General features: G+C 44.1%; 1 protein-coding gene and 1 pseudogene across 3 annotated transcripts; one reads left to right on the top strand and one right to left on the bottom strand.

Annotated features, from left to right (window-relative positions):
• Positions 1-446: 446 nt before the first annotated feature.
• Positions 447-10,829, top strand: LOC123484469 (annotated as a pseudogene).
• Positions 10,830-11,649: 820 nt separating this feature from the next.
• Positions 11,650-27,365, bottom strand: LOC123484468 (caprin-1-like). Of its 3 annotated transcripts, none has more exons than XM_045214848.1 (19): positions 26,917-27,362; positions 25,561-25,695; positions 25,132-25,194; positions 24,834-24,920; positions 21,078-21,316; positions 20,892-20,974; positions 18,623-18,793; positions 18,081-18,133; positions 17,890-17,973; positions 17,608-17,760; positions 17,404-17,506; positions 16,334-16,386; positions 16,091-16,201; positions 15,750-15,878; positions 15,065-15,215; positions 14,740-14,928; positions 14,532-14,644; positions 14,303-14,363; positions 11,650-13,063 (listed from the first exon to the last, which is right to left on the bottom strand). In XM_045214848.1, exons 2-19 carry the CDS (start codon positions 25,693-25,695, stop codon positions 12,987-12,989), a joined length of 2,055 nt encoding a protein of 684 aa, XP_045070783.1. In that variant the 5' UTR covers positions 26,917-27,362; the 3' UTR covers positions 11,650-12,986. The 3 variants fall into 3 exon arrangements, with proteins under 3 accessions (XP_045070783.1, XP_045070784.1, XP_045070785.1); XM_045214849.1 differs by having other exon boundaries at positions 17,410-17,506; positions 26,917-27,360; XM_045214850.1 differs by lacking the exon at positions 15,750-15,878 and having other exon boundaries at positions 26,917-27,365.
• Between the last annotated feature and the right edge of the window lie 553 nt (positions 27,366-27,918).

Genomic DNA, 27,918 nt, shown 5'->3' with positions numbered 1-27,918 from the left:
CTACCTAAACGTCTTCACATACCATATCCACTGCTGAGTAGAGGACGGCTCATAATAATGGCTGGAACGGAGCAAATGGAATGGTATCAAACACATAGAAACCATGAGTTTGATGTTGTTGAAACCTTTCCACTCACTCAGCTCCAGGCATTACCACGTGCCCGTCCTCCCCAATTAAAGTGCCACCAACCTCCTGTGTCACAGAGTTTCTAGACACTACTGTTTCTAGACACTGTCTCTGATGTCATGGCAAGAAAGCTACACTGATCCAGGATCAGGGAACATCCACCTCCTCCAAATTATGAACGCCACGTACGATTCAGTGCAACCTAACATGATAGCACAGTATTTCCCTAACCCTTTGACTGGCAGTGTGCGCGGCCTAATCGAATAGCGATGCACGTCTTCAGGAAGTGAAGATTTTAGCCAATGGCAACTACCCAATTTAGCACGCATGCCAAGTTATCAATGTAGGATTTCATTCACTTGTTATCTAGCACTGTAAACAAATGCTTGCTAGCATCAAGGAAGGGACGAGAGGACGAGTTATCAGCTAGGGAGGAGACTAGTTAGCTAACTAAATTAGCTTGACGCCGGGTTTTCCAACTAGATAGCACATCCACAAAGTCAAAATTGGCTATATCGTAAAAATTAATGAAAACAAAATTGGTGTTGATGTAAGGTTAGGCATAAGGTTAAAATCTAATTTTAAGAAGAGAAAGTGTAGAAATAGGTGGGGGTTATGACTTTTTGACTGTGGTAACTAGTGACGACCGATTGACGGGGATTCCAACCAAAAAGTAAGTACCACCGTGGCATTAATTGGTTTGAAGCTATTGTTATTTTGAGAATGAGACAGAGATCGCAACGTCTCGTTGTGGTCGACACAAGACCCGGTATCGCTGTTATTTAGCTAACTAGCTAGCTTGGGTGGAAATGGAAACCTCAATTAGCTTCAAGCTAGCTGTCATTACATTAGCCTGCCATCTACCAGCTACCTAGCCATCATCATCACTACTAGCTAAGCTATTGTATTGACCACAGTGAGTCTGCCTGTAAAGTGTAACGTTAGCTAGACGACTAGCTATTGAATTGATGGTGATTTAAATTGTAGCACGCTAGTTAGTTAGATAAAAAGTATCACCTCCTAGCTAACATGTTTTTAATAGCTTAGCTATCGATTGCAGAGAGACACGTCAGAAATGGACTGGAAACATATGGGGTTGGGGCCATGGAGATGGCTAGAAGACCCGGTGGGGAGCGTGGTGAAACAGGATTCATTGTCAGTCGTTTTGAGTCAGTCTCTACCAGACAGTCACGTTAGGATATATCAGTTATCCTGTTAGAGCTTTTGTACAGAATCCCCGTAACTGTTTTAGGTGCAACGTTTATGGTAATGTTGTAGCAGTGTGTACTGGGATGGAGATTACAATATGTGTGCAGGAGGGCATGGGACAGAGGATTGTGTAGTTTCGGTGGATAAAGTTGCGTGTCAACTGTAGGGGTGCTCATGTTGCTGGGGATCGGAAGTGTCCGCTGCGAGAGAGGCAGGTTGAAGTGGCCAGAGTCAGCGTAGTGCAGGATGGGTAGTAGATTTGTGCCACAGAGGGATAGGGCAACGAGTGAGTTATGCTTCAGTAAGGTTGGCTTTTTAGCGTTCATAGCAATGGTTATCTTCTGTACTGCCGAGGTGGCAGCTGCAGAGAAGTATTTGGTTATACGAGATTTGACTTCAGAGGAGTTACAGGGTGTGTTGAGGGGTGGTGGCCCGTCCTCCCAGGCCGTTGGAATGGTGCAGGAGCAGATAGGGTCAAAAGTAGTGGAAAAGGGTAGTGGGTTTTTAACGAGTGTGGGTGGCAGCTGCAGAGAAGTACCAGGGTGTATGAGATTTTACTGCAGAAGAGTTAATGGGGTAGTGATTTTTATGAAATAGTGGTGTATATACACTACCGGTCAAACGTTTTAGAACACCTACCTAATCAAGGCTTTTTCTTTATTTTTACTGTTTTCTACATTGTAGAATAATAGTGAAGCCATCAAAACTATGAAATGACACATGGAATCATGTAGTAACCAAAATAGTGTTAAACAAATCAAAATATATTTTATATTTGGGATTCTTCAAATAGCCACCCTTTGCCTTGATGACAGCTTTGCACACTCTTGGCATTCTCTCAACCAGCTTCATGAGGTAGTCACCTGGAATGCATTTCAATTAACAGGTGTGCCTTTGTAACCGGTGTGAAATGGCTAGCTAGTTAGCGGTGCGCACTAGTAGCATTTCAATCGGTGACGTCCCTTGCTCTGAGACCTTGAAGTAGTTGTTTCCCTTGCTCTGCAAGGGCCGCGGCTTTTGTGGAGCGACGGGTAACGGTGCTTCGAGGGTGACTGTTGTCGATGTGTGCAGAGGGTCCCTGGTTCAAGCCCAGGTAGGGGCAAGGAGAGGGACGGAAGCAACACTGTTACACCTTGTTAAAAGTTAATTTGTGGAATTTCTTTCCTTCTTAATGCGTTTGAGCCAATCAGTTGTTGTGACAAGGTAGGGTTGGTATACAGAAGATAGCCCTATTTGGTAAAATACCAATTCCATATTATGGCAAGAACAGCTCAAATAAGCAAAGAGAAACGACAGTCCATCATTACTTTAAAACATGAAGGTTAGTCAATATGGAAAATTAAGAACTTTGAAAGTTTCTTCAAGTGCAGTCACAAAAACCATCAAGCGCTATGATGAAACTGGCTCTCATGAGGACCACCACAGGAATGGAAGACCCAGAGTTACTTCTGCTGCAGAGGATATGTTCATTAGAGTTACCAGCCTCAGAAATTGCAGCCCAAATAAATGCTTCACAGAGTTCAAGTAACAGACACATCTCAACGTCAACTGTGCCGAGGAGACCGTGTGAATCAGGCCTTCATGGTCCAATTGCTACAAAGAAACCACTACTAAAGGACACCAATAAGAAGAAGAGACTTGCTTGGGCCAAGAAACACGAGCAATGGACATTAGACAGGTGGAAATGTGTCCTTTGGTCTGGAGTCCAAATTTGAGATTTTTGGTTCCAACCGCCGTGTCTTTGTGAGACGCGGTGTGGGTGAATGGATGTTCTCCGCATGTGTATTTCCCACCGTAAAGCATGGAGGAGGAGGTGTTATGGTGTGGGGGTGCTTTGCTGGTGACACTGTCTGTGATTTATTTAGAATTCAAGGCCACTTAACCAGCATGGCTACCAAAGCATTCTGCAGGGATACGCCATCCAATCTGGTTTGGGCTTAGTGGGACTATCATTTGTTTTTCAACAAGACAATGACCCAACACACCTCCAGGCTGTGTAAGGGCTATTTTACCAAGAAGGAGAGTGATGGAGTGCTGCATCAGATGACCTGTTCTCCACAATCCCCTAACCTCAACCAAATTGAGATGGTTTGGCATGAGCTGGACCGCAGAGTGAAGGAAAAGCAGCCAACAAGTGTTCAGCATATGTGGGAACTCCTTCAAGACTGTTGGAAAAGCATTCCAGGTGAAGCTGGTTGAGAGAATGCCAAGAGTGTGCAAAGCTGTCATCAAGGCAAAGGGTGGCTATTTGAAGAATCTCAAATATAAAATATACAGTATTTTGATTTGTTTAACACTTTTTTTGGTTACTACATGATTCCATGTGTTATTTCATAGTTTTGACGTCTTCACTATTATTCTACAATGTAGAAAATAGTAAAAATAAAGAAAAACCCTTGAATGAGTAGGTGTTCTAAAACTTTTGACCGGTAGTGTATATTTGGGGAGTTTCTCCCATTCTTCTCTGCAGATCCTCTCAAGCTCTGTCAGGTTGGATGGGGAGCATCGCTGTACAGCTATTTTCAGGTCTCTCCAGAGATGTTAGATCGGGTTCAAGTCCGGGCTCTGGCTGGGCCACCCAATTACATTTAGAGACTTGTCCCGAAGCCACTCCTGTATTGTATTGGCTGTGTGCTTAGGGTCGTTGTCCTGTTGGTAGGTGAACCTTTGCCCCAGTCTGAGGTCCTGAGCACTCTGTAGCAGGTTTTTCATCAAGGATCTCTCTGTACTTTGCTCCGTTCATCTTGCCCTCGATCCTGACTAGTCTCCTAGTCCCTGCCGCTGAAAAACATCCCCACAGCATGATGCTGCCTCCACCATGCTTCACCGCAGGGATGGTGCCAGGTTTCCTCCAGACGTGCCGCTTGCCATTCAGGCCAAAGAGTTCAATCTTGGTTTCATCAGACCAGAGAACCTTGTTTCTCATGGTCTGAGAGTCTTTAGGTGCCTTTTAGCAAACTCCAAGCAGGCTTTCATGTGCCTTTTACTGAGGAGTGCCTTCCGTCTGGCCTCTCTACCATAAAGGCCTGATTGGTGGAGTGCTGCAGAGATGGTTGTCCTTCTGGAAGGTTCTCCCATATCCACAGAGGAACTCTGGAACTCTGTCAGTGACCATCAGGTTCTTGGTCACCTCCCTCGCCCTTCTCCCCCGATTGCTCAGTTTGGCCGGGCGACCAGCTCAAAGAAGATTCTTGGTGTTTCCAAACTTCTTCCATTTAAGAATGATGGAGGCCACTGTGTTTTTGGGGACCTTCAATGTTGGATACATTTTTTGGTACCCTTCCCCAGATCTGTGCCTCGACACAATCCTGTCTCAGAGCTCAATGCACAATTCCTTCGACCTCATGGCTTGGTTTCTGCTCTGATATGCACTGTCAACTGTGGGACCTTTTTATATAGACAAATAATGTCCAATCAATTGAATTGACCACAGGTGGACTCCAATCAAGTTGTAGAAACAACTCAAGGATGATCAATGGAAACAGGATGCACCTGAGCTCAATTTCGAGTCTCATAGCAAAGGGTCTGAATACTTATGTAATTTTTTATAAATTTGCAAACATTTCTAAAAACTTGTTTTCGCTTTGTCATTATGGGGTATTGTGTGTAGATTGATGCGGAAACACATTTATTTAATCAATTTTAGAATAAGGCTGTAACGCAAGAAAATGTGGAAAAAGTCAAGGGTCTGAATACTTTCCGAAAGCGCTGTAGCTAGAGGACTAATATGCTGACTAAACCCGTGACACCATGTTGATTAGGTCTATCCCCACCAGATGCAATCACGACACAGGTTAAAATACCAAAATCAACTGTGAATTAATTATATTAATTTCGGAGCAGGTCGAAACACACACGAAACATTCATGGACATTTAGCTGTTGCTAGCTAGTTTGTCCTGGAAGATGAACATTGGGTTGTTATTTTACCTGACATGCATATGGTCCTTTTTTAGCTGGTTCTTTGTAGAATTTTGACCAGGAGTCATACAAAATCGTGTTTCTCTACTCCGACGTTTAATCCACAGATCAATAAACCTAGTTAATTTTCAGTTAGTCATCTTTATTTATTCTCTCCTCATTTGTCTTTCAAGCATCCATGTGGGTTTGGATTTTCCTGAAATCCAATAACGAGGGGACTTGCAGCATGTGGAGTGTCTAAAAAAGAACCAAGTTCTATTTTAGCACTTGGCGATGCAGACGTACATTCAAACGTGCGAGCGGTGTGGGTGAAATGACTGAATAACATGTATGTGTACATTTATTTTGCAATGCTCGCGCACGCAACGTGTCTGGTGAGGTTTGCATGTAACCTTACTTAGTTCACAGTTGGTTTTGATATTTTAACAGCGTGTCTGGTGTGGATGGACAAAATCAACATGCGCGCGAAGGCAGATGCACGCTCGTGGCCGGTGAAGTCAGCATGTTAGTGCCCAAAAGCCGGTTTTATCATGGGCATCGCCATTGAGGACTTCCACCAGAGATGGAAGAGGAAGCGAGACATCCCACTCGCTAGTTTTTTCGGGTTCTTATACAGTCAATTAATTAAGCACGCCAGACCCAGCTGCTAATGCATTGGTGCCTATGGGAGAGCCACCCTTGTAAGCAGACCGGAACTGTGCCTTTTTTTCCCAATGGTAAATGGCCTGTGGGACATCTTCATTTATCTACCATCTTTGCTTTCACCATTTTTAAGTAGTCAACTGGGTGGGACTTCCTATGGGTTAAGGAAGGATCACATGATTCCATCCAGGTCATCAGGAGGGATCAGCTAATTAATTATGCTTGTGTGCAAACACTCCATAACTGCAGGTGGCAGTACGTCGCCAGCCTTGGCTTTAAACCTTTTCAAAGAACATACTCCAGGTGGCAGTATGCACCCTTTCAGTTTGTTTACCAACTCATAGAAGTAGTGGTCCTCTGTAGTTCAGCTGGTAGAGCACGGCGCTTGTAACGCCAAGGTAGTGGGTTCGATCCCCGGGACCACCCATACACAAAAAAAAAAAATGTATGCACGCATGACTGTAAGTTGCTTTGGATAAAAGCGTCAAAATGGAGATGCCCATGCACTCAGAGGCCATAATGGGACACAAAAGAGTCCTCTGTCTTTCTCTATGGTTGGGGCACAGACACTTTATTTGGGGCAGAGACTGATGTTTTCTATTCTCTCTGGTTGAGGTGTTGCTTGCCATGTGTTGTTGTGTGAAGGTGCGTCTTGTGTCTCCAGATGTCTTGTAGCCGGGTATTCCACACCAGCTGCCTTGCACTTCTGGTACAGCTGCTCTGTCTGGAGGCAGTGCCCATCAGTGTGGACAAGACCAAGGTGAACCAGCCGGAGGACAAAGCCTCAGAGCCGCCACCAAGTGTGGTAAGAGTTGGTGAAGGATCACATACCAAGCATGCACAGTGGAGAAACATGGCAGGCATAGCAGCCCTAACAGACATGGAAAAAAGCAGTAATTTGTGCTTCCTGTACAAGCTCAGACCAGTTATACCAGCTAGCAATGATTTTCTCTAACATAATCTATTGAATTGTAACGTATACAGACTGAACTGAAGGTATATTGAATGATGCATGAGCTAGTATGCATACTACTACCACTTACAAAATTATTTCATGTAACAGGACACTGGACTCCACTATGACCGTTATCTCAGGGAAGTCATTGATTTTCTGGAAAAAGACCAGCATTTCAGAGAGAAGCTCCATAACACAGATATGGAGGACATCAAGGTATTCTAACAGTGTCCTGCTCATTCTTGTCCTTCTGACTCTCTCATTGAGTCATTAGTCATGAAAAATGCAAAACAGCAGCGGTATGATAATCATTACATCACGTTTCCTACAGATGGGGAAGCTGGCCAAAGAGCTGGACTTTGTCAGCCACCATGTAAGGACACAACTGGACGAGCTAAAAAGGCAGGAGGTTAGCCGGCTACGGACACTGATCAAAGCCAAGCAAGACATCGAAGGAGGAAACGGTATGCTGCCCAGTGAAAATACCATTAATATGCCTTAAGTGCTATACTGTTAACATCTAGAAACACTAGGGCGTGTGGGCGAGTGACCAAGAAGTACATTTTTGAGGCAAAGGTCTCAGGAGGACGTGGTTAGTGCAGCGTCAGTGTTGAGTCAGCTACTTACTTGTGAAACATGCTTCTGAATATGTTATATCTGTTTCAAATCACAATAGTAACAGCACAGTATTAGACACAATAGTAACGTCTCACTTAAACCACTAATTGGCAGGATTACAGGCTAGTACCGATGCACACAGGGTTATTGAGCTTTGACCAACAACAACACACCCTGCAGCACTGGATAACTATTGTGCCTATGTGTGTAATGATTCTGTTAAACCTCACTCACAGATATGGCAGTAGACCACCAAGCTCTGCTGAAACAGTTTGAGTACCTGAACCACATGAATCCTCACACCTTTGAAGTGGAGGATCTGGACAGACTCATCAAATCAGTAAGTATAATGTAGACAACATGGCATTTTTTCATGGTACATACATACAATACCTTAATGAAGTACCTGTAGTCTTCTTCTCCTTCAAGACATTTTAACTCTCATCCTTCATTTGACCACAAGGCCACAAACGATCTGGAGAACTATGACAAGGAGCGCCATGAGGAGTTCAAGAAGTACGAGATGATGAAAGACCATGAGCGAAGCGAACACCTCAAGACTCTAGATGATGAAGGGAGGAAGAAGGAGGAAGAACATTACGAGGAGATGAAGAAGAAACATGCAGACCATCCCAAAGTCAACCATCCAGTAAGTCCAACTACACTCGGATGCTACGTTAACTGTGTGTTTCAGTGCTCAGTCTGTTTGTGCTCACATATGGTCTAGCCAGTCTCTAGACCAGGGATGGGCAACTTTGATGGGGGTGGGGGCCACAGTAAATCTGAACTCATCATGAGGGGTCGCATTGGCTCGAGGGTCTGTGTCTAAAAATGTTTAGCTGACATGGTCTAAATGACTGACTGTCAGTGACTGACATAACAAGAGAAAAACTGCTGATGCACAACCACATTTTGAAATTGCACCTTGTGTATTCTACTATTCTAACTCTCAACAGCAAGTTGAGACCCCAAATGAGTTCCTTAACAATATACACTGAGTGTACAAAACATTAGGAATACCTGCTCTTTCCATGACATAGACTGACCTGGTGAATCCAGCTGAAAGCTATGATCCCTTATTGATCTCACTTGTTAAATCCACTTCAATCAGTGTAGATGAAGGGGAGGAGACAGGTTAAAGAAGGATTTTTAAGCCTTGAGACAATTGAGACATGGATTGTGTATGTGTGCCATTGAGGGTGAATGCGCAAGACAAAAGATTTAAGTGCCTTTAAACGAGGTATGGTAGTAGGTGCCAGGCGCACCGGTTTGAGTGTGTCAAGAACTGCAACCCTGCTGGGTTTTTCACACTCAACAGTTTCCTGTGTGTATCAAGAATGGTCCACCACCCAAAGGACATCCAGCCAACTTGACACGAGTGGGAAGCATTGGAGTCAACATGGGCCAGCATCCCTGTGGAACGCTTTCGACACCTTGTAGTCTATGCCCCAACGAATTGAGGCTGTTCTGAGGGCAAAGGGGGGTGCAACTCAATGTTAGTTAGGTGTTCCTAATGTTTTGGACACTCCGTATGCATATACTGTATATATTTGTTTGTTTTTGGAAATTGATCTGCAGGCCTACAAAAGGTGGACGGCCAGTTGCCCATTTCTGCTCTAGACCTTCCCCATACTTAATGATTAGCTCAAGTGAGCCATTTATATCTAACAGGACTAACATTTGTTGTTATTTTGCTGTGCAGGGCAGCCAGAATCAGTTCAAAGAGTTGTGGGAGGAAGCAGATGGTCTTGACCCTGAAGATTTTGACCCCAAGACCTTTTTCAAGCTGCATGGTAAGTCCTCATCAATAGACATCACAGGCTGGGGCTGGGAGATCCATCTCACGGAGTTCCTCAACATTCTCGCGTTTGAATTTTCAGATTCCAATGGAGATGGCTTCTTCGATGAGCAGGAATTGGAGGCGTTGTTTACAAAGGAGGTAAAGATTTGTCCTCTTTTTGAATGTCTCACCTGAAATGATAATGAAATGTGTGCGTGTATAGATAACGGTTTATTCTGTGGGCTCAGCTGGAGAAGATCTATGATCCTACCAATGAAGAGGACGATATGGTGGAGATGGAGGAGGAGCGCCTGCGTATGAGAGAGCACGTCATGAACGAGGTGTACTGTTGTCACGGCCGTGAACCTTGCATACTATATTCCCAAGGATTGCTATCACTGAAAGTTAGAGATTGGTTTCATTGATATAAAGAAATAAATAGTTCACATGGTGACTGATCTCTCACTGTTCACAGGTGGACACCAACAAAGACAGACTGGTCTCCTTAGAAGAGTTCCTGATTGCCACAAAGAAAAAGGAATTCCTGGAACCAGATAGTTGGGAGGTGTGTAGCTATATCTATTCAACTCTCATTCATACTGACCTACTTTTAATACTTCAACATTATAACTCATTATTATGAAACGGCAAGAGTAACAAAAATCATACCATATCTGTAAATACCCCTACATTCAACCACACTGTAATTCTGTTGCTTTTTAAATCAGTAAGGAGAGGTAGAAGGGTATGAACTGACACGGCCTCCTTTGTTAGACCCTAGAGCAGAACCAGGCCTACACAGATGAGGAGATGAGGGAGTTTGAGGAGCACCTGGCCCAGCAGGAAGAGGACCTCAACCAGAAAGCATCAGAACTCCAGAAACAGAGGGATGAGTTGGAGAGGCAGCAGGAACAGCTCAACACACAGAAAGTAGAGCTTCAGCAGGTACAGAGTGGGCAGTGGTAGAACAGACACAACCAATAGGTTCTCTGTTACTGGAATGCACTTCTTCTGTGTGGTATTGTTTTGTGTGGTATTGTTCTTTTTGACATGAGCTGCCATATTTACCTACAACAATCCATTGAGGTGTCTGTGCTTATCTCTATCTGTTTGTCTGTGGTGTTTCAGGCAGTAGAACACATGGAACGGTTGAAAACCCAGAAAGTTGAGCCCCTCCAGAGGTTCATGGTGAGTGATGGTTTACCCCTATTCCATTTTCTCTTTACTGGTGTGTCGTGTATTTTTCAGAATGTAGAGGAAAATGTATCTCAAGATTTGAAAAATGAACTGTATTCAAAACTCGACTCTCTTTTTCAGTAGAAGGGAATGCTATCCCAGAGCCACAAGGAGAGAACCATCCTTTGCCCCCGGGCCACCAAGATATGTCCCAAAACCACCCGGGTATGAAGCAAGACAACCACCTCCAGAACCAAATACCCCACAACATCCAGGATTTGTCCCAACCACGTCTCCAGGATCTGCCACCAGGCCATCAGGCAGTGCCATAGGGCCAACATGACTTACCATAAGGCCCCCATCAGAACCAGTTCACTCAACCCCCAGCTGCCAGATAAAACTCTATAGACAACACCGCTGGCTCCATGGCCCCCACCCACAGCCCTTTACAGTACCTATATACCTCCAGTCCAGTGTGCAGAGATCCCGCCATATGGGCATGTGTGGCCCCTGTTATCCTGAAGAGTTAACTGAAAACCAGCTGGAGAACACAGGAGGCGTTTACAGTATCCCTGCCCACTTGTGGATTTCAATTTGAGCCTTCAAGGCCTAGAAATGTTTTATACATTTGCAGTCAGGGAATTTGTGTTATAGAGTGCATATGTGTATGTGATGTATGGTTTGGTCATAGGCCTCCTGTAGCTCAGTTGGTAGAGCATGGCGCTTGCAACGTCAGGGTTGTGGGTTCGATTCCCACGGGGGACCACTATGAAAAATATATGCACTCACTAACTGTAAGTCACTCTGGATAAGAGCGTCTGCTAAATGACTAAAATGTAAATGTCATAATTGATCATTACTTAAAATGCATAGCTTTGGTGGAATGGTTTTGGTAGTGTCAATGTCTATATATTTTGGAACATCGTTTTGAATTAGTGATGTCATGACAATTAGGCCTAATAATTGTCTGGTCACTCCACCTGAATAAGGATAAAGTTGTGAAATTGATGGATTCCTGAAAAGGCTACATTTCAAAAGACACTGAAAATGGCATTGGGAGCATTATGAACAGTAAAGACAAAACTGTCTCATGGAACAGAATAGAATATAGATATACTTTTTTTTATGGGTTAATTCCTGTGTATTACATGGCATGAGCTTGGCCACAACTTTATTTCATATCCTCAAGTCTGATAACAGCAATGTATTCTTATCTTGGCTGTTATGGGCACTAGTCATGGGAAACCTGAGTGGATTGCAGTCTTATTTTTCAGTACATTACTTTTGTGGTAACTATACTATAGCCAGCTCTTTGTATTATCTTAACTGATTTGCAAATGTAAGAATCAGTTGATGATCTGGTTATTTCTGTGGAGATTATAAGTAATCACGTCTTGTTTTCAAGTTTGTGCTTGAATAAGGTTACTGTTCCTAATGACCTGCAGGTGTGTCTTGGCCAAGGCCAGTACATGTATTGATACTGAACATGCCCATTACCAGGCAATGAGGTCTACCTTTTGTACTCAGCAAATCACCCCCAGTCTGTCCTATATTGGGCCTTTATGTTGGTTTACTTTTACCAAATTCTGCTAGCTCGGGCAAATGCTATTTTCTCCTGCACCATCCAGAGGTGTGCCTAATTTTACTTTGTATAAAATGTTCCATAGTTGTTTGTACAAAAGATTAGTTTAATTTTCAGGTGACCAGTTGCACAGGAAAACATCAATATTGCTGTAGACTTTTGTTAAATTTAAGACAGTATAAAGTGGTGATTACTTGTTTCTTTATAGCTATGAAGTTGACACAATCCTTACATTCTACAGACCTCCAGGGTTGACATCATTTCCAAGGTATGATGTTTTTGGACAGAGCAGATATGAAGTGACAAACGCAAATTTACAGAACAGTGCATTTATTCAGTGCATCACTAACAGCTACCATATGGCCAGAGCAAAATGTACACACAGGAAATCTTCATTTTGGGTAAACAGTCCTTCAAATGCCTTTCTCTCAAATGCCTCAGTTGGCTAGACCAAAGTACTCTTAATGAGCAGTCCGTCATTCAGTCAGACCTACAACCTGCTTAGACTGCACACCATTTGGACAGACCTTACTCCCAAACATGCCATGGCAATACAATGTACAGTACACACAACCTTCACATTGAGACAAAAACATTTCCTTGTGTGGTCTGACCTTAGTCAACATATTGTTTGGTCTTTTATAACATGCTTCCAAAGCCTGTCACTAGCCCCAGCCACTGATTTGTAAATTATTGCCTATTGTGCAGAGACCCAAATAAACAGTCCAACAGCAAAGGCACACGTGTTCCAGCTTGATCAGTTTAAGGCAATGCAATAGCATATGATTGCGAGAAAGCTAAAGATCTGACAGGAGTTAAGGGTGGCATGTATGGCTTCAGACCCAGGCCTCACCAAACCAAACTAGAGGTTGATATGGAGAGGAACAGTCAGATAAGGGGAAGGGTGGTCCAGGAGTGTTGAGGTGATGTTTAAGGTTGCCCAAGGTGGAGGGTAGAAGAGGCGTTGGTATCCAAGACTAGTTGGCTTGATGTGCAGCCATTTGGGTCACCATCCCTCGGCTGGGCTTAAACAGTCCCCCCCGGCCTGCAACCGCTAAGCAGATAGAAAATAATCAGTCAGCTGAGGCCAGCCCGTCACCCTTATTCTGGGTTAGGTCTGGGCATGGAGTAATCAAAAACCCTCATCCACATTCTTTGAAATTGCTAGTGTGCACCTGCCAAGGAAGAGATCTCTCAACTCTAATAGGGAGACAAAATGGACATTGACTGTTACGAGCAAGCTAATACACTCATTACAAAATGGAATCCTGAAAACAAGGGAAAGGTAATAGTTGCCTTCATGTCAACTCAGTTATATACACACAGTGGCAATATTCACTGCAAATCTAAAAACAGCTTTGAAAGCATTTATCAAGGTCATGCAGAATAATAGTATGCATTTTGCCAGATTGAGCCAAAGGGGGGGGTACATCTGTTGCCCTACGATTTACAAATAACACCACAGGTTTACTTTGAAACTCAGTGACATTTACGTTTCATGAATGTTTCTAAGCATGTTAATAGCCACCAATATAATATGTATGCTCCCATGACAAAATACAGACTACTTCCACCCATCACTGGAAGGCAGGGCACAGCAGGTGAGGGAGACAGAAGCAGAGAGAAGTCCTTTCAGCAAAGCATAACCAAAATCCTCCAGCACACTCTTAACCCCAAGAGATAATGTCAGCACAGGCAGATAATGTTGCAGTAGCCCCACAGAGCAGCAGGGTTCAGGGACCAACGAAAAGAAACTAGCAGCAGACAGCAGGTTATACAACACATCTTTATTGAAACAGTCTCCCAAGGAGTAACATCGGCTTACAAAGAGGAGATGGTGGGAGAAGAAAAAAACAAGTAATGTTATGAAAACCAAAAGCACAGGGAAAAGTGGTTGACAGGGCTGGGCAGTGACAGAAAATATAAAAGATTCTCATGGATTGGACTGACAGTTGCAGGGTTTTTTTTTGCATTTATTTTGTACAAAAAATAAATTAATGAAATCTTTCAAGTTTACAGGAATATCTATTTGTTGTTTCGAACACAGACTTGCTGATAAATCTAAATGCTGTGGATTTCAGCTTTACATGTGTTAAAACAAAAGTATCTTAGACATACCAAAGCAGGCTTACTCTGAAAAGGAGGCCAGGAAAAACAAAAATAGATGAGAAACAAAACAAAAAAGATTTATAAAAGTGAGCTGGGGCAAACACATTCATAATATCTGAATGTTCAATGTGGCAGAAGTTGACAATCCTTTAAGCGCTTTAGGATCGCATCGCTTGAGCATTACCTCGAGAGCAACCCCGAGGTCCCTGGGCTGCTCCCCGCTTGTAGCCTGGCTGATATCCCTCCTGTAGAAACAACAGGTCATTCAGAAAGACTCTTATACACCATCTTCATGACAGCATCTGGGACAACAACTCACAGAATCCCTTTTATTTGGACTAACGCAACCTTAATGCAAGGGTCAAGTGTCTTCTAGTCACTAGGACCTAGTGGTTGGCTGTGTCCTCCCTTACCCGCTGATAGGTGCTGTTGGAGTAGTCCCGGGGAGCCGTGCTGAACTGGGCCTGTTGCCCATAACCATTGTTTGGAGTGTTCGAGAAGGGAGGGCGATAGCCATCATATCCTCCTGAGGAAGACAACCATTTAAAAACTGTTAACGCCGTAATAAATCACTCATGTGTCAAAGTAGGTCCCTTACAATAAATCATCTGGATCTCATACCTCTGAAACCGTTAGAGGATCCTCTGTATGCATTGATCATGCCCCGGGGGTTCCTGGGGCCTCCGCGAGGCACGGCCCCCCTGCTGTTGTAGAAGGACTGGCCTTGCCGCCCAAAGCCTGGCCCCTGGGACGACTGCACCTGGTGGCCCGCTGCCGACGATATCACTTGGTCTTGGGTGTGGAAGCCTCCTACAACATTATAAGAGTCATTAACATTTGATCTTTCTGCTGATCATGCCCTTAGACCCAAGGTCTACTGCTCCTCAGACTCTGCTTGTCTAAGTCACACCCTCAGGCCCAACAGCCACCCCAGTCCCTCTCTCACCAGACTGTAGCGTGTCCTGCTGGATGTCAGGCTGCTCCACGGAGTGCTCCGCCTGGCTGCTGAAGCCCTGGCCGTAGCTGCTGGGGAATTGGTTCTGCTTCAGACTGTCTGCTTCGTTAGTGGGGGGCACGGGGGCGTTGAGGTTGAACACCTGAAGGACACAATACAACCAGAGAAAAGCTTTCATTTAGAGGTGGCAGATGCCCATGCAGGACTCGCAGACAACAGCAAATCATCAGTAACTGAGACTTTAGTCTGATTATTGAGCATGCCGTACATACTGTTCAAGGTTCGCAAAATAAAGTTAATCAGCTTAAAGTTGATTATAAAGCCTTATGTAGACATGGGGGTAGACAAGAGGAGCATTCTATTCTGCTCTGACAGAGTGGAGTGTGTGGGGGTGGGGGGAGGAAATGGGATTGAAGCTTGGTTTTGAGAAATGTAGGCAAAACACTGGAATTATACTTATTAATTCAGTTTTGATGTCCCAATCAGTTTTTTGATTATCCTTGCAAATAAATCTGGTATTACTGTTGTGTGATAGTGTGTACTACTTCTATTCTCCCTGTCGTAAGACTTGTGCTACCATAGTTGTGTAATAAGTGACTCGAGTTAAGTGGGTTATATGACGGTTTTGTTCAAGTGACGCGTTGTCTGTTATAAGTCCTCCATTAACAAAGCCTACCGCTTGCATGGACTGGAATGGTGCTGCGTTGACATTGATGCCGCCGCTGTGGGGGGTGGAGACAGGCGGGAAGGCAGAGGGCAAGGAGGACTGGGCGGGGGACTGCTCAGACGACAGAGACGTCGAGGCCTGGTTTAGGGAGGGGGCGGGGCGTGGTGGGGAGACAGAGACGTCACATACTTCAATGGTTTTCACAGACACTTCAGGAAAAGCAGGTAGGATGAGTGCTAACCATCTCTCACACTGCCCAATAACAGCCAAGCACAGAGAAGCTCCACCACCCACAGCCAGGGGGGTAGAGGGTGGTGGAATAGAGGGTACCTTGGGGAGGGAGGGTTTACCTGGATGTGGTCGGTGCTGTCTGTCTGTGGCTGGGGCTCTGCTGTGTGGGAGGGCTGGTAGAGGGGTGGTGTGGAGGAGTAGGCATCAGGTGTGGGGGATACCATGGGGACCTGGGGAGGGAAGGGGGAGAATAAGGGAAGGTTCACATGGTACCCTTGCCCTTTAAATAAGTTTGCTCCTGTATTGAGTCTTGGGGACCACTACTATCAGAATTCTGTTCAAGTGTCACTATTGCCACTTACTTGTGTAGATTCAGGAATTGAGCTTGGTTGAGGAAGTCTGGATTCTGAATGAACTGCACACAAGATAAATATAAAATGGTTTGTCGGTAAAACAGTTTAGAGCAACTAAAATTGAACACTGACAAACCTCAAGAGTATATGAGCAGTACTACACTCACCGGCCAGTATATTAGGTACACCATCCCGTTCACGAAAATGGTTCGCTCCTACAGACAGTGAGTCACTTGGCCGTGGCTTGCTATATAAAGCAGGCAGACAGGCATCGAGGCATTCAGTTACTGTTCGATGGAACTTTAGAATGGGCAAAATGAGTGACCTAAGAGACAGAGTGGTATGATCGTCGATGCCAGGTGCGCCGGATCCAGTATCTCAGAAACAGCCACCCTCCAGATATTTTCACGCACGACAGTGTCTAGGGATTACTGAGAATAGTGTGACAAACAAAATACACCTAGTCAGCGGCAGTCCTGTGGGTGAAAACAGCTCGTTGATGAGAGGTCGAAGGAGAATGGCAAGAATCGTGCAAGCTAACAGGCGGGCCACAAACAGGCAAATAACAGCGCAGTACAACAGTGGTGTGCAGAACGGCATCTCGGAATGAACAACTCGTTGATCCTTGTCACCGATGGGCTATTGCAGCAGAAGACCACACCGGGTTCCACTGTCAGCTAAAAACAAGAAGAAGCGGCTCCAGTGAGCACGCGATCACCAACACTGGACAATTAAGGAGTGGAAATACATCGCCTGTTCAGACGAATCCTGGTTCTTGTTGCATCATGCTGATGACAGCGTCAGGATTTGGCGTATGCAGCATGAGTCCAAGGACCCATCCAGCCTGGTGTGGGGACTGTTTTCCAGGCACACGTTAGGTCCCTTGATACCAATGTAGAACCCACGCCCCCAAAGAATTCAGGCTGTTCTAGAGGCAAAGGAGGGGTTCGACCCGGTACTAGATGGGTGTACCTAATAAACTGTCTATGAGTGTATATGTGAACATCTCTAGGAGGACTACAGCCTCTGAGTGGTGGTGTTGGTTTGAGGGGAGTTAAAACAGAATGTGATGTACTAACACTGACCCATCTGCTGCAGGTCCACGCTCTGCACAGGCTTCATGGGCTGGGCCAACACGATGGCTGGGTCCAGGGCATGGCCATCAAATTCCAACATGGAGTCCTGTGGGAGGAAGCACATGGGTCAGCATGAACAAGTCACCAAACAGGATCCAATAAGGCACCCAGTTCAGGACCATAGGGGGCAGTTGGAAGGATCATCACCTGCATGAAGTTATAGGTTCCCTGCATCTGGGCCATGAGGTCCTGTACGACCTGCTTCCTGACCACGGGGTCAGGCGTGTGGGAGACTGGGTTCACAGTGTGGGGCTCGGGGGCCATCTGGGGAGGAGGCTGGTGCTGGAGGGCGTTGACCACCTAAAGACACAGGGACAGATTTAAACCCAGCTGATGACATCATTGGGCCATGGAGTTACTTGATGAACCCTAAAGGATTATGTGTGAGACTTTGTGACAAATGACATGAGGTGTAGACATGCAACATACCTGGGCCTCTGCCGTCCACTCCTCTACTTGGTCGTTGCCAGTCCTGCTGTATGTGGTTTCTGGAATGAACTGTCTGTTTACAAACTACACAAATAAACATGAGATCACTTGATTAGATTCCAATAGGCAAGGTAAACCAGAGAGTTCTGAACTTTACAGCAGTCAAGAGTCAGGGTAGAGATTGAACTCACCTCCGTGGCTTCTACTTCAACGGCCTCTGTGTATTCTTCAGTAACTGTTTCTTCTGTAAAAAGAATACGCTCTGATTAATATCCACTCATCCAGGTCCACACACTCAGACCAATCGTAACATGAGTTCCCCTCAGGTGATGGTAATCTGTTAACCCAGAAGTAAAACCTCACGTAATCTGGTCAGCTGCGTGATTAAAGTCTGTCTTCATACGTATTAGAAATTGAGAGTTACGGCAAAAACAAAGTCTCCACCCTCGCAAAAGGAAACTCTCAGCCAAAGCGCTCAAGGCGAAGCAGTTTAAGCACCGCCTTCGCCCAATCCTGATACATTTTAGTCATTTAGCAGACGCTCTTATCCAGAACGACTTACAGTTAGTGAGTGCATACATTTTTCATACTGATACTTCCAAATAGCCAGTGACAAAAACCTAAAAAACGGAACTAATGCTGCTAGAATCTCACGCATTCCATTCAGTCCTAGCAGATTCTCTTTGTCTACACACAGATTCTGCCAACGGGAGATTATGGTGATGGTGGATACCTGGTTCTGCAGGCTGCTCCCCACTCCCAGACGACTCATGCGCCACAGACTGCTCCTCCTCTTCTTCTTCCACCACCTCCTCCTCCTCACACACTCCATTCTGATGCGTTTGTGCTCTGTCAAAATAGCCACTCAGCAGCACCTTGTCCAGGGTCTCCTTCAGTGCCTTGTCTATAGGAAAGGGGCAGATCATATTCAGAAGGTATTAGAAAGGTCTTGATAAAGCATAAAATGTACCACTGTTTAGTGGTCCCAATCCATAACAGAAACGTTTGTGTTGTGCAACGAAGCACTCAGAGTTAGTCAATAGGCCGGGTCTATGCTTGGTATAATCACAGCTGTGACCCATTCCACAGCACCGTGCCAGGCCTGGCCAAGATCCACTGCTCTAAGCACTTTAATAACCCTCAAGTATTCATAATCCACAATGCCATATGATCCACCGCAAAGTTGTCTCTGGAACATGGGAGGTGGATGCTCAGTGTTTGTGGAATGACAGGTGTCCTGTGTCGTGGGCTTTGAGGGGTAGTGCCAGCCCATAGCCTCACCCCAGTTCACCCCAACCACCCAGAAAAGAGCTTCCCCTTATACATGTTCTGCTAACATGGCCTGCACGTCCAGCATGCCCTTTGTGCTCCAAGGGGCTGGGTGATGGATGGGCTTTAGTCATAACGCTGCTCCCAGTTGAGCCAGCTCAGCTAACCTTGCTTCCAAGCTATTTTTTCCCCTCAAATCTAAGATAAGCCCCAAGATACTCAGTATACATATGGGGATGTGGGTAACTAATTAAACAAGCCAAAGCCTACAGTTGAAGTCGGAAGTTTACATACACCTTAGCCAAATACATTTAAACTCAGTTTTTTCACAATTCCTGACATTTAATCCTAGTATAGATTCCCTGTCTTAGGTCAGTTAGGATCACCACTTTATTTTAAGAATGTGAAATGTCAGAATAATAGTAGAGAGAATGATTTCTTTCAGCTTTCATTTCTTTCATCACATTCCCAGTGGGTCAGATGCTTACATACACTCAATTAGTATTTGGTAGCATTGCCTTTAAATTGTTTAACTTGGGTCAAAAGTGTCGGGTAGCCTTCCACAAGCTTCCCGCAATAAGTTGGGTGAATTTTGGCCCATTCCTCCTGACAGAGCTGGTGTAACTGAGTCAAGATTGTAGGCCTCCTTGCTCGCACACGCTTTTTCAGTTCAGCCCACAAATGTTCTATAGGATTGAGGTCAGGGCTTTGTGATGGCCACTCCAATACCTTGACTTTGTTGTCCTTAAGCCATTTTGCTACAACTTTGGAAGTATGCTTGGGGTCATTGGCCATTTGGAAGACCCATTTGTGACCAAGATTTAACTTCCTGACTGATGTCTTGAGATGTTGCTTCAATACATCCACATCATTTTCCTTCCTCATGATGCCATCTATTTTGTGAAGTGCACCAGACCCTCCTGCAGCAAAGCACCCCCACAGCATGATACTGCCACCCCAGTGCTTCACGGTTGGGATGGTGTTCTTCGGCTTGCAACCAACCCCCTTTTTCCTCCAAACATAACGATGGTCATTAAGGCCAAACAGTTCTGTTTTTGTTTCATTAGACCAGAGGACATTTCTCCAAAAAGTACAATCTTTGTCCCCATGCGCAGTTGCAAACCGTAGTCTGGCTTTTTTATGGCCGTTTTGGAGCAGTGGCTTCTTCCTTGCTGAGCGGCCTTTCAGGTTATGTCGATATAGGACTCGTTTTACTGTGGATATAGATACTTTTGTACCCGTTTCCTCCAGCATCTTCACAAGGTCCTTTACTGTTGTTCTGGGATTGATTTGCACTTTTCGCACCAAAGTACGTTCATCTCTAGGAGACAGAACGCGTCTCCTTCCTGAGCGGTATGACAGCTGCGTGGTCCCATGGTGTTTATACTTGCGTGCTATAGTTTGTACAGATGAACGTGGTACCTTCAGGCATTTGGAAATTGCTCCCAATGATGAACCAGACTTGTGGAGGTCACCAATTATTTTTCTGAGGTCTTGGCTGATTTCTTTTGATTTTCCCATGATGTCAAGCAAAGAGGCACTGAGTTTCAAGGTAGGCCTTGAAATACATCCACAGGTACACCTCCAATTGACTCAAATGATGTCAACAAGAAATTTGTGGATTGGTTGAAAAACTAGTTTTAATGACTCCAACCTAAGTGTATGTAAACTTCCGACTTAAACTGTACAGAGTAAATACATTGAGAGCTACTTCAAAAGTGTTAGAAACATACATGTGGTTCCTGCCACAGCCTGGTCTCTGCCCTCTAGCAGTTCCCATAGGTGTAGGGAGGCCTCCTCATACTGGTCAGTCAACCTAGAGAACAGGGAAGGACATTAACAACATGCCTTCCATTATATTACCTCACTCGTTCGTCATTTACCACAAAAGTTAAAAAGAAACAAAAAAAGGTTTGTACCTGACGTCATGGTCCCGTTCAGGGCCCACCAGCTTGTAGAAATTGTCCAGTGCGGTGAGGTCAGCATCGGTGAGCAGGGGGGAGCCTGCGGCGGGCTGTTTCAGGTCCTGCCTCGTCTGCTCGTCCCCCAGCCGGTCCAGCAGGAACTGCAGCTCCAGAACAGTCTTCAGCCGCCTCTGCTCCGTCTCCTCCCGCTGCAGCTGCTCCCTACGGGCAGACTTCTTCACTGCCTTTTGGATCTGCAAGGAAACAGGGAAGAAGTTGTGTCGCTGCAATATGGCCACAGTGACTGAGAAACAGCAACTAATAAATACAGTGAGTGTGGTCATAGTAACCAGAATGAAAAGGATTGTTGACCACCTACAGTTGAAGTCGGAAGTTTACATACACTTATAGGTTGGAGTCATTAAAACTTGTTTTTCAACCACTCCACAAATGTCTTGTTAACAAACGATAGTTTTGGCAAGTCGGTTAGGACATCTACTTTGTGTATGACACAAGTAATGTTTCCAACAATTGTTTACAGACAGATTATTTCACTTATAATTCACTATATTACAATTCCAGTGGGTCAGAAGTTTACATACACTCAGTTGACTGTTCCCTTAAACAGCTTGGAAAATTCCAGAAAATGATGTCATGGCTTTAGAAGCTTCTGATAGGCTAATTGACATCATTTGAGTAAATTGGAGGTGTACCTGTGGATGTTTGTCAAGGCCTACCTTCAAACTCAGTGCCTCTTTGCTTGACATCATGGGAAAAATCAAAATAAATCAGCCAAGACCTTAGAAAAAAAAATTGTAGACCTCCACAAGTCTGGTTCATCCTTGGGAGCAATTTCCAAACGCGTGCAGGTACCACGTTAATCTGTACAAACAATAGTACGCAAGTATAAACACCATGGGACCACGCAGCCGTCATACCGCTCAGGAAGGAGACACGTTGCGTCTCCTAGAGATTAACGTAATTTGGTGCGAAAAGTGCAAATCAATCCCAGAAGAACAGCAAAGGACCTTGTGAAGATGCTGGAGGAAACAAGTACAAAAATATCTATATCCACAGTAAAACGAGTCCTATATCGACATAACCTGAAAGGCCGCTCAGCAAGGAAGAAGCCACTGCTCCAAAACCGCCATAAAAAAGCCAGACTACGGTTTGCAACTGCACATGGGAACAAAGATCTTACTTTTTGGAGAAATGTCCTCTGGTCTGATGAAACTAAAATAGAACTGTTTGGCCATAATGACCATCGTTATGTTTGGAGGAAAAAGGGGGTTGCTTGCAAGCCGAAGAACACCATCCCAACCGTGAAGCACAGGGGTGGCAGTATCATGCTATGGGGGTGCTTTGCTGCAGGAGGGACTGGTGCACTTCACAAAATAGATGGCATTATGAGGAAGGAAAATGATGTGGATATATTGAAGCAACATCTCAAGACATCAGTCAGGAAGTGAAAGCTTGGTTGCAAATGGGTCTTCCAAATGGACAATGACCCCAAGCATACTTCCAAAGTTGTGGCAAAATGGCTTAAGGACAACAAAGTCAAGGTATTGGAGTGGCCATCACAAAGCCCTGACCTCAAGCCTATAGAAAATGTGTGGGCTGAACTGAAAAAGCGTGTGCGAGCAAGGAGGCCTACAATCTTGACTCAGTTACACCAGCTCTGTCAGGAGGAATGGGCCAAAATTCACCCAACTTATTGCGGGAAGCTTGTGGAAGGCTACCCGACACTTTTGACCCAAGTTAAACAATTTAAAGGCAATGCTACCAAATACTAATTGAGTGTATGTAAGCATCTGACCCACTGGGAATGTGATGAAAGAACTGAAAGCTGAAATAAATCATTCTCTCTACTATTATTCTGACATTTCACATTCTTAAAATAAAGTGGTGATCCTAAATGACCTAAGACTGGGAATTATTACTAGGATTAAATGTCAGGAATTGTGAAAAACTGAGTTTAAATGTATTTGGCTAAGGTTTATGTAAACTTCCGACTTCAACTGTACAGTGAGGGAAAAAAGTATTTGATCTCCTGTTTTTTTTTCCCCTACGAAAGACATCGCATCTATAATTTTAATGGTATGTTTATTTGAACAGTGAGAGACAGAATAACAACAAGAAAATCCAGAAAAACGCACGTCAAAAATGTTATAAATTGATTTGCATTTTAATGAGGGAAATAAGTATTTGACCCCTCTGCAAAACAACTTGGTGGCAAAATCCTTGTTGGCAATCACAGAGGTCAGATGTTTCTTGTAGTTGGCCACTAGGTTTGCACACATCTCAGGAGGGATTTTGTCCCGCTCCTCTTTGCAGAGCTTCTCCAAGTCATTAAGGTTTTGAGGCTGACGTTTGGCAACTCGAACCTTCAGCTCCCTCCACAGATTTTCTATGGGATTAAGGTCTGGAGACTGGCTAGGCCACTCCAGGACCTTAATGTGCTTTTTCTTGAGCCACTCCTTTGTTGCCTTGGCCGTGTGTTTTTGGTCATTGTCATACTGGAATACCCATCCATGACCCATTTTCAATGCCCTGGCTGAGGGAAGAAGGTTCTCACCCAAGATTTGACGGTACATGGCCCGTCCATCGTCCCTTTGATGCGGTGAAGTTGTCCTGTCCCCTTAGCAGAAAAACACCACCAAAGCATAATGTTTCCACCTCCATGTTTGACGGTGGGGATGGTGTTCTTGGGGTCATAGGCAGCAATCCTCCTCCTTCAAACACGTAGAGTTGAGTTGATGCCAATGAGCTCGATTTTGGTCTCATCTGACCACAACACTTTCACCCAGTTCTCCTCTGAATCTTTTAGATGTTCATTGGCAAACTTCAGACGGGCCTGTATATGTGCTTTCTTGAGCAGGGGGACCTTGCGGGCGCTGCAGGATTTTAGTCCTTCACGGCGTAGTGTGTTACCAATTGTTTTCTTGGTGACTATGGTCCCAGCTGCCTTGAGATCATTGACAAGATCCTCCCGTGTAGTTCTGGGCTGATTCCTCACCGTTCTCATGATCATTGCAACTCCACGAGGTGAGATCTTGCATGGAGCCCCAGGGCGAGGGAGATTGACAGTTCTTTTGTGTTTCTCCCATTTGTGAATAATCGCACCAACTGTTGTCACTTTCTCACCAAGCTGCTTGGCGATGGTTTTATAGCCCATTCCAGCCTTGTGTAGGTCTACAATCTTGTCCCTGACATCCTTTGAGAGCTCTTTGGTCTTGGCCATGGTGGAGAGTTTGGAATCTGATTGATTGATTGCTTCTGTGGACAGGTGTCTTTTATACAGGTAACAAGCTGAGATTTGGAGCACTCGTGCTCTAATCTCAGCTCGTTACCTGTATAAAAGACACCTGGGAGACAGAAATCTTTCTGATTGAGAGGGGGTCAAATACTTATTTCCCTCATTAAAATGCAAATCAATTTATTACATTTTTAACATGCGTTTTTCTGGATTTTTTGTTGTTGTTATTCTCTCACTGTTCAAATAAACCTACCATTAAAATTATAGACTGATCATTTATTTGTCAGTGGGCAAACGTACAAAATCAGCAGGGGATCAAATACTTTTTTCCCTCACTGTATATTTATATATTTCTTAATTCCATTCTTTTACTTTTAGATGTGTATTGTTAGATACTACTGCACTGTTGGAGCTAGGAACACAAGCATTTCGCTACACCCGCAATAACATCTGCTAAAAATTTGTATGTGACCAATAAAATTTGATTTGATTTGAAACCTTGAGACTGAACTCACCTCTTGCCCCAAAGACAGGAAGCTCTTCTGCAACTCCCGAGCAAAATCCAGGTTGTTGGTCACTTCCTGGAACTTAGTCAAGGCATCCTACAGACGAGACGAGACGAGAGAGGGAATGAACATTACATATGTTTTGCTAGCTGTGTCACAGATCAAAACAACAAACACCAAAGTATAGAAACAATGGTAAGCTCAAGACTGAAAGATTATAGTACATATGCAACAGGTTAAACAATCAAGTTCACAATTGAAGTTCCCTGAGCTAACATCAACCCAGACCACAGTGTCTTGTACATACCAGCTGATCCTGGTTCAACAGTTCTCCTTTATTCTTCTTGGCCTGGTAGTCATCCAGCTTGCCCTATAAAAATATGGCACATTTAATAAGGGTTACAAAAAGGTCTGCTGAGATTCTTTCAGCAGAAATATACCAACTTTGGTTTACCCGGGTATATACCATCTATTAAGTGATGTGATTCTAATGCCAAATAAGTCACAGGTTAATGATTGATTACACCAACTAAATTTGTCTGTAACCTTAATCTTAATTACCAACTTTGAGAAAGTCAATGCAGGGTCATAAAGCAGACAATCTTCCCAGACAAGAAAGACATCCAGAATTGTTCCTCAGTTGCAGTTGGTCTCAAGCAATGACTAAGCATGAAACAATCTATGCTTTTTGGGAGGTCTCTGAAATGCTTGGATGAAAAAAAGGAAACATTGTTACCTTTTTCTTTTCCATGTTGCGGACCTTCTTGTCGATCACCTGCAGGACCTGCTTCATGGCCTCAGACTGGGTCCCAGAACCCAACTCTGGGCTGGAGGCCTGAAAAGCATTGTTGCCAACTGTTGCTGAAGGCATCTGATGAGAAGACAGAACATTATTTGTAGTAGTCATTATTAGTGAAGGCTACATAACACTGAGCCTGTAATTGAATACAATAAAGGTTAAAATATGTTGATGATTAAAACATGGTGCTATAAACAACAAAGGCCTCATCTGAACAATAGCATTACATTGTTGACCACATAAGGGGTCAGACAACAGGCATTTTAATATACAAAAAAAATCAAGCATGGGGTACTACCTATTCATGTTCCTTAGTGGGTAAGAGCGTTGTGCCAGTAACCGAAAGGTCGCTGGTTCTAATCCCGAGCCGACTAGGTGAAAAATCTGTCGATGTGCCCTTAAGCAAGGCACTTAACCCTAATTGCTCCTGTAAGTCGAACTGGATAATAGCGTGTGCTAAATGATGTAAAATGTAAATATGAATCAATTTGGATATTGTGTCGCTTTGCAGGAACATTTTTGTCAACCGCTAACGTTCGCAAACTCTCAAAACAAGTATAATTCAATAACTAGTACCTAGCTAGTTTACGTTAGTATTCCCAGATTTTTTGCTATTAGCCAACTAAGAAACTGAAGCCGACGAGGCACATAAAAGGGAAAACGGGGATAAATTGCAAGTCCTTTGTGAGTCGAGGGACTGTCAGCCGGGCATTGTCCATTGAACAGCATAAACGTTACCTGCCTAACGTTAGCTAGCTACGCTACTCATCTTCCATCAACATCAAACAAATAACTAATTCCGACAAAACAATTATTGATGCAGCTAGCTACATATCGTCACAAGTATAACATTTATGCCATTTGAAAACAGATGGTCATCAAATTAGGCTTAAACTTGAATCCCATCCCACAACAACCCCCACCCGGCTGCATGGCTAGCTTAGCAACATTTAGCTATCTAGCTAATGTTAGCTAGTTCGTTTTTTCCTCGCATTGTTACCGAGACCGGCGTTCGCTAGCTGGCTACGCGAATCACTTAGATGCGAGGTAGAAATCGATAGCTGAATAACGCGATTCGAAAAATATGATTAACTACATTTATTTGAACGACAGCCATCACACTATTTTGTTGAAATGTACCTTGCTAATGTGAACACTGAACTTGGATTCCGTTTAATCGATTGGATGACTGGACAATGCTAGCTAGAAAGACGACTTTTGAGAGGCTAGCCTAGCTCGCTAACTTAGCTAGCAAAAAAAATTCTGAATTTGATGCTGACAACATTCACTTACCTTTAGGCTATCTGTCTTGGTTCGTCGTCTGACGTTGTAGTTTTAGCTCTATATATTTCGTGTAACTTGTATGTTATTTTGTCTCGACAATGGTGTTCCGCCTCGCCGGCCTCACCGACAACTATACACTATTCTGCTGGCTGGCTGCACTAGATGCTAACAAGACACGAGAACAGGGTCAGATGGCTGCAAGGCCCGGTTGGTAGTCCTAGAATTGCCTGAGTTCATCTTGGGATACTGGACAGATTTAACTAGAATAATTCCTCAACAACATTGCAATTAAATTGCAGACCAATTATTATGGAAGCAGTTGCATTTGACAGCTTTAGGTAAGCATTTTTATGCAAGGAAAGTTGTCAATTTGTATTGTATTCCAAGCCATTTACTGAATACCAACTTTATTTAAGCTATTTTCCTCTGCTTTGAAAAGTACCATAGATTATCCTTTGCAAGTCTATAGAACGATTACGTTTAAATAATATCACAGTTTCTAAACCCAGAGGCTCAACATCGCGAGACTCCCGCGGACGCTTGCGAAACAGACCAAACAGACCAGGCCAGGGTTTGGGGTTTGAGAAGTCAGTCAATGAGAGAAGTGAAAAAATCTTCCTTAGTTGTTAATTTTATCGAAATCTAAAGGCACAACCTAGATTCGAGCCAATCTCGTAAATAGTTGAACATGTTATTACTCCAACCCCGTGAAAGTGACAAACTGACACGTTCAATTTTTTGTAAAAAACAACTTTAAATCGAAGGAGTGCCTTTGATGGCTTGCACATGCGCAGTTTGGCGCGAGACGAACGTTAGACCCGATCACGTACGTGTTTCCATGCATTAGCTTAGTTGATCAACGTCGCCATAACATCGCCTACAAATGTGATCGGTGATTTCTATTGGAGAAGCAGTGTAAGCCTATCTTCATACTGTACTGACATTGATAATATTGTTCTCTAATAGTCTACAAATATTTTATTAACCACAGGTGCCTGTTAATCATTAAGT

Source organism: Coregonus clupeaformis, unplaced genomic scaffold (assembly GCF_020615455.1).
Source record: "Coregonus clupeaformis isolate EN_2021a unplaced genomic scaffold, ASM2061545v1 scaf0325, whole genome shotgun sequence".
Taxonomy (NCBI): Eukaryota; Metazoa; Chordata; class Actinopteri; order Salmoniformes; family Salmonidae; genus Coregonus; species Coregonus clupeaformis.
The sequence above is the reverse complement of the archived record's forward strand: the minus strand, read 5'-3'. Positions and strand labels throughout refer to the sequence as shown.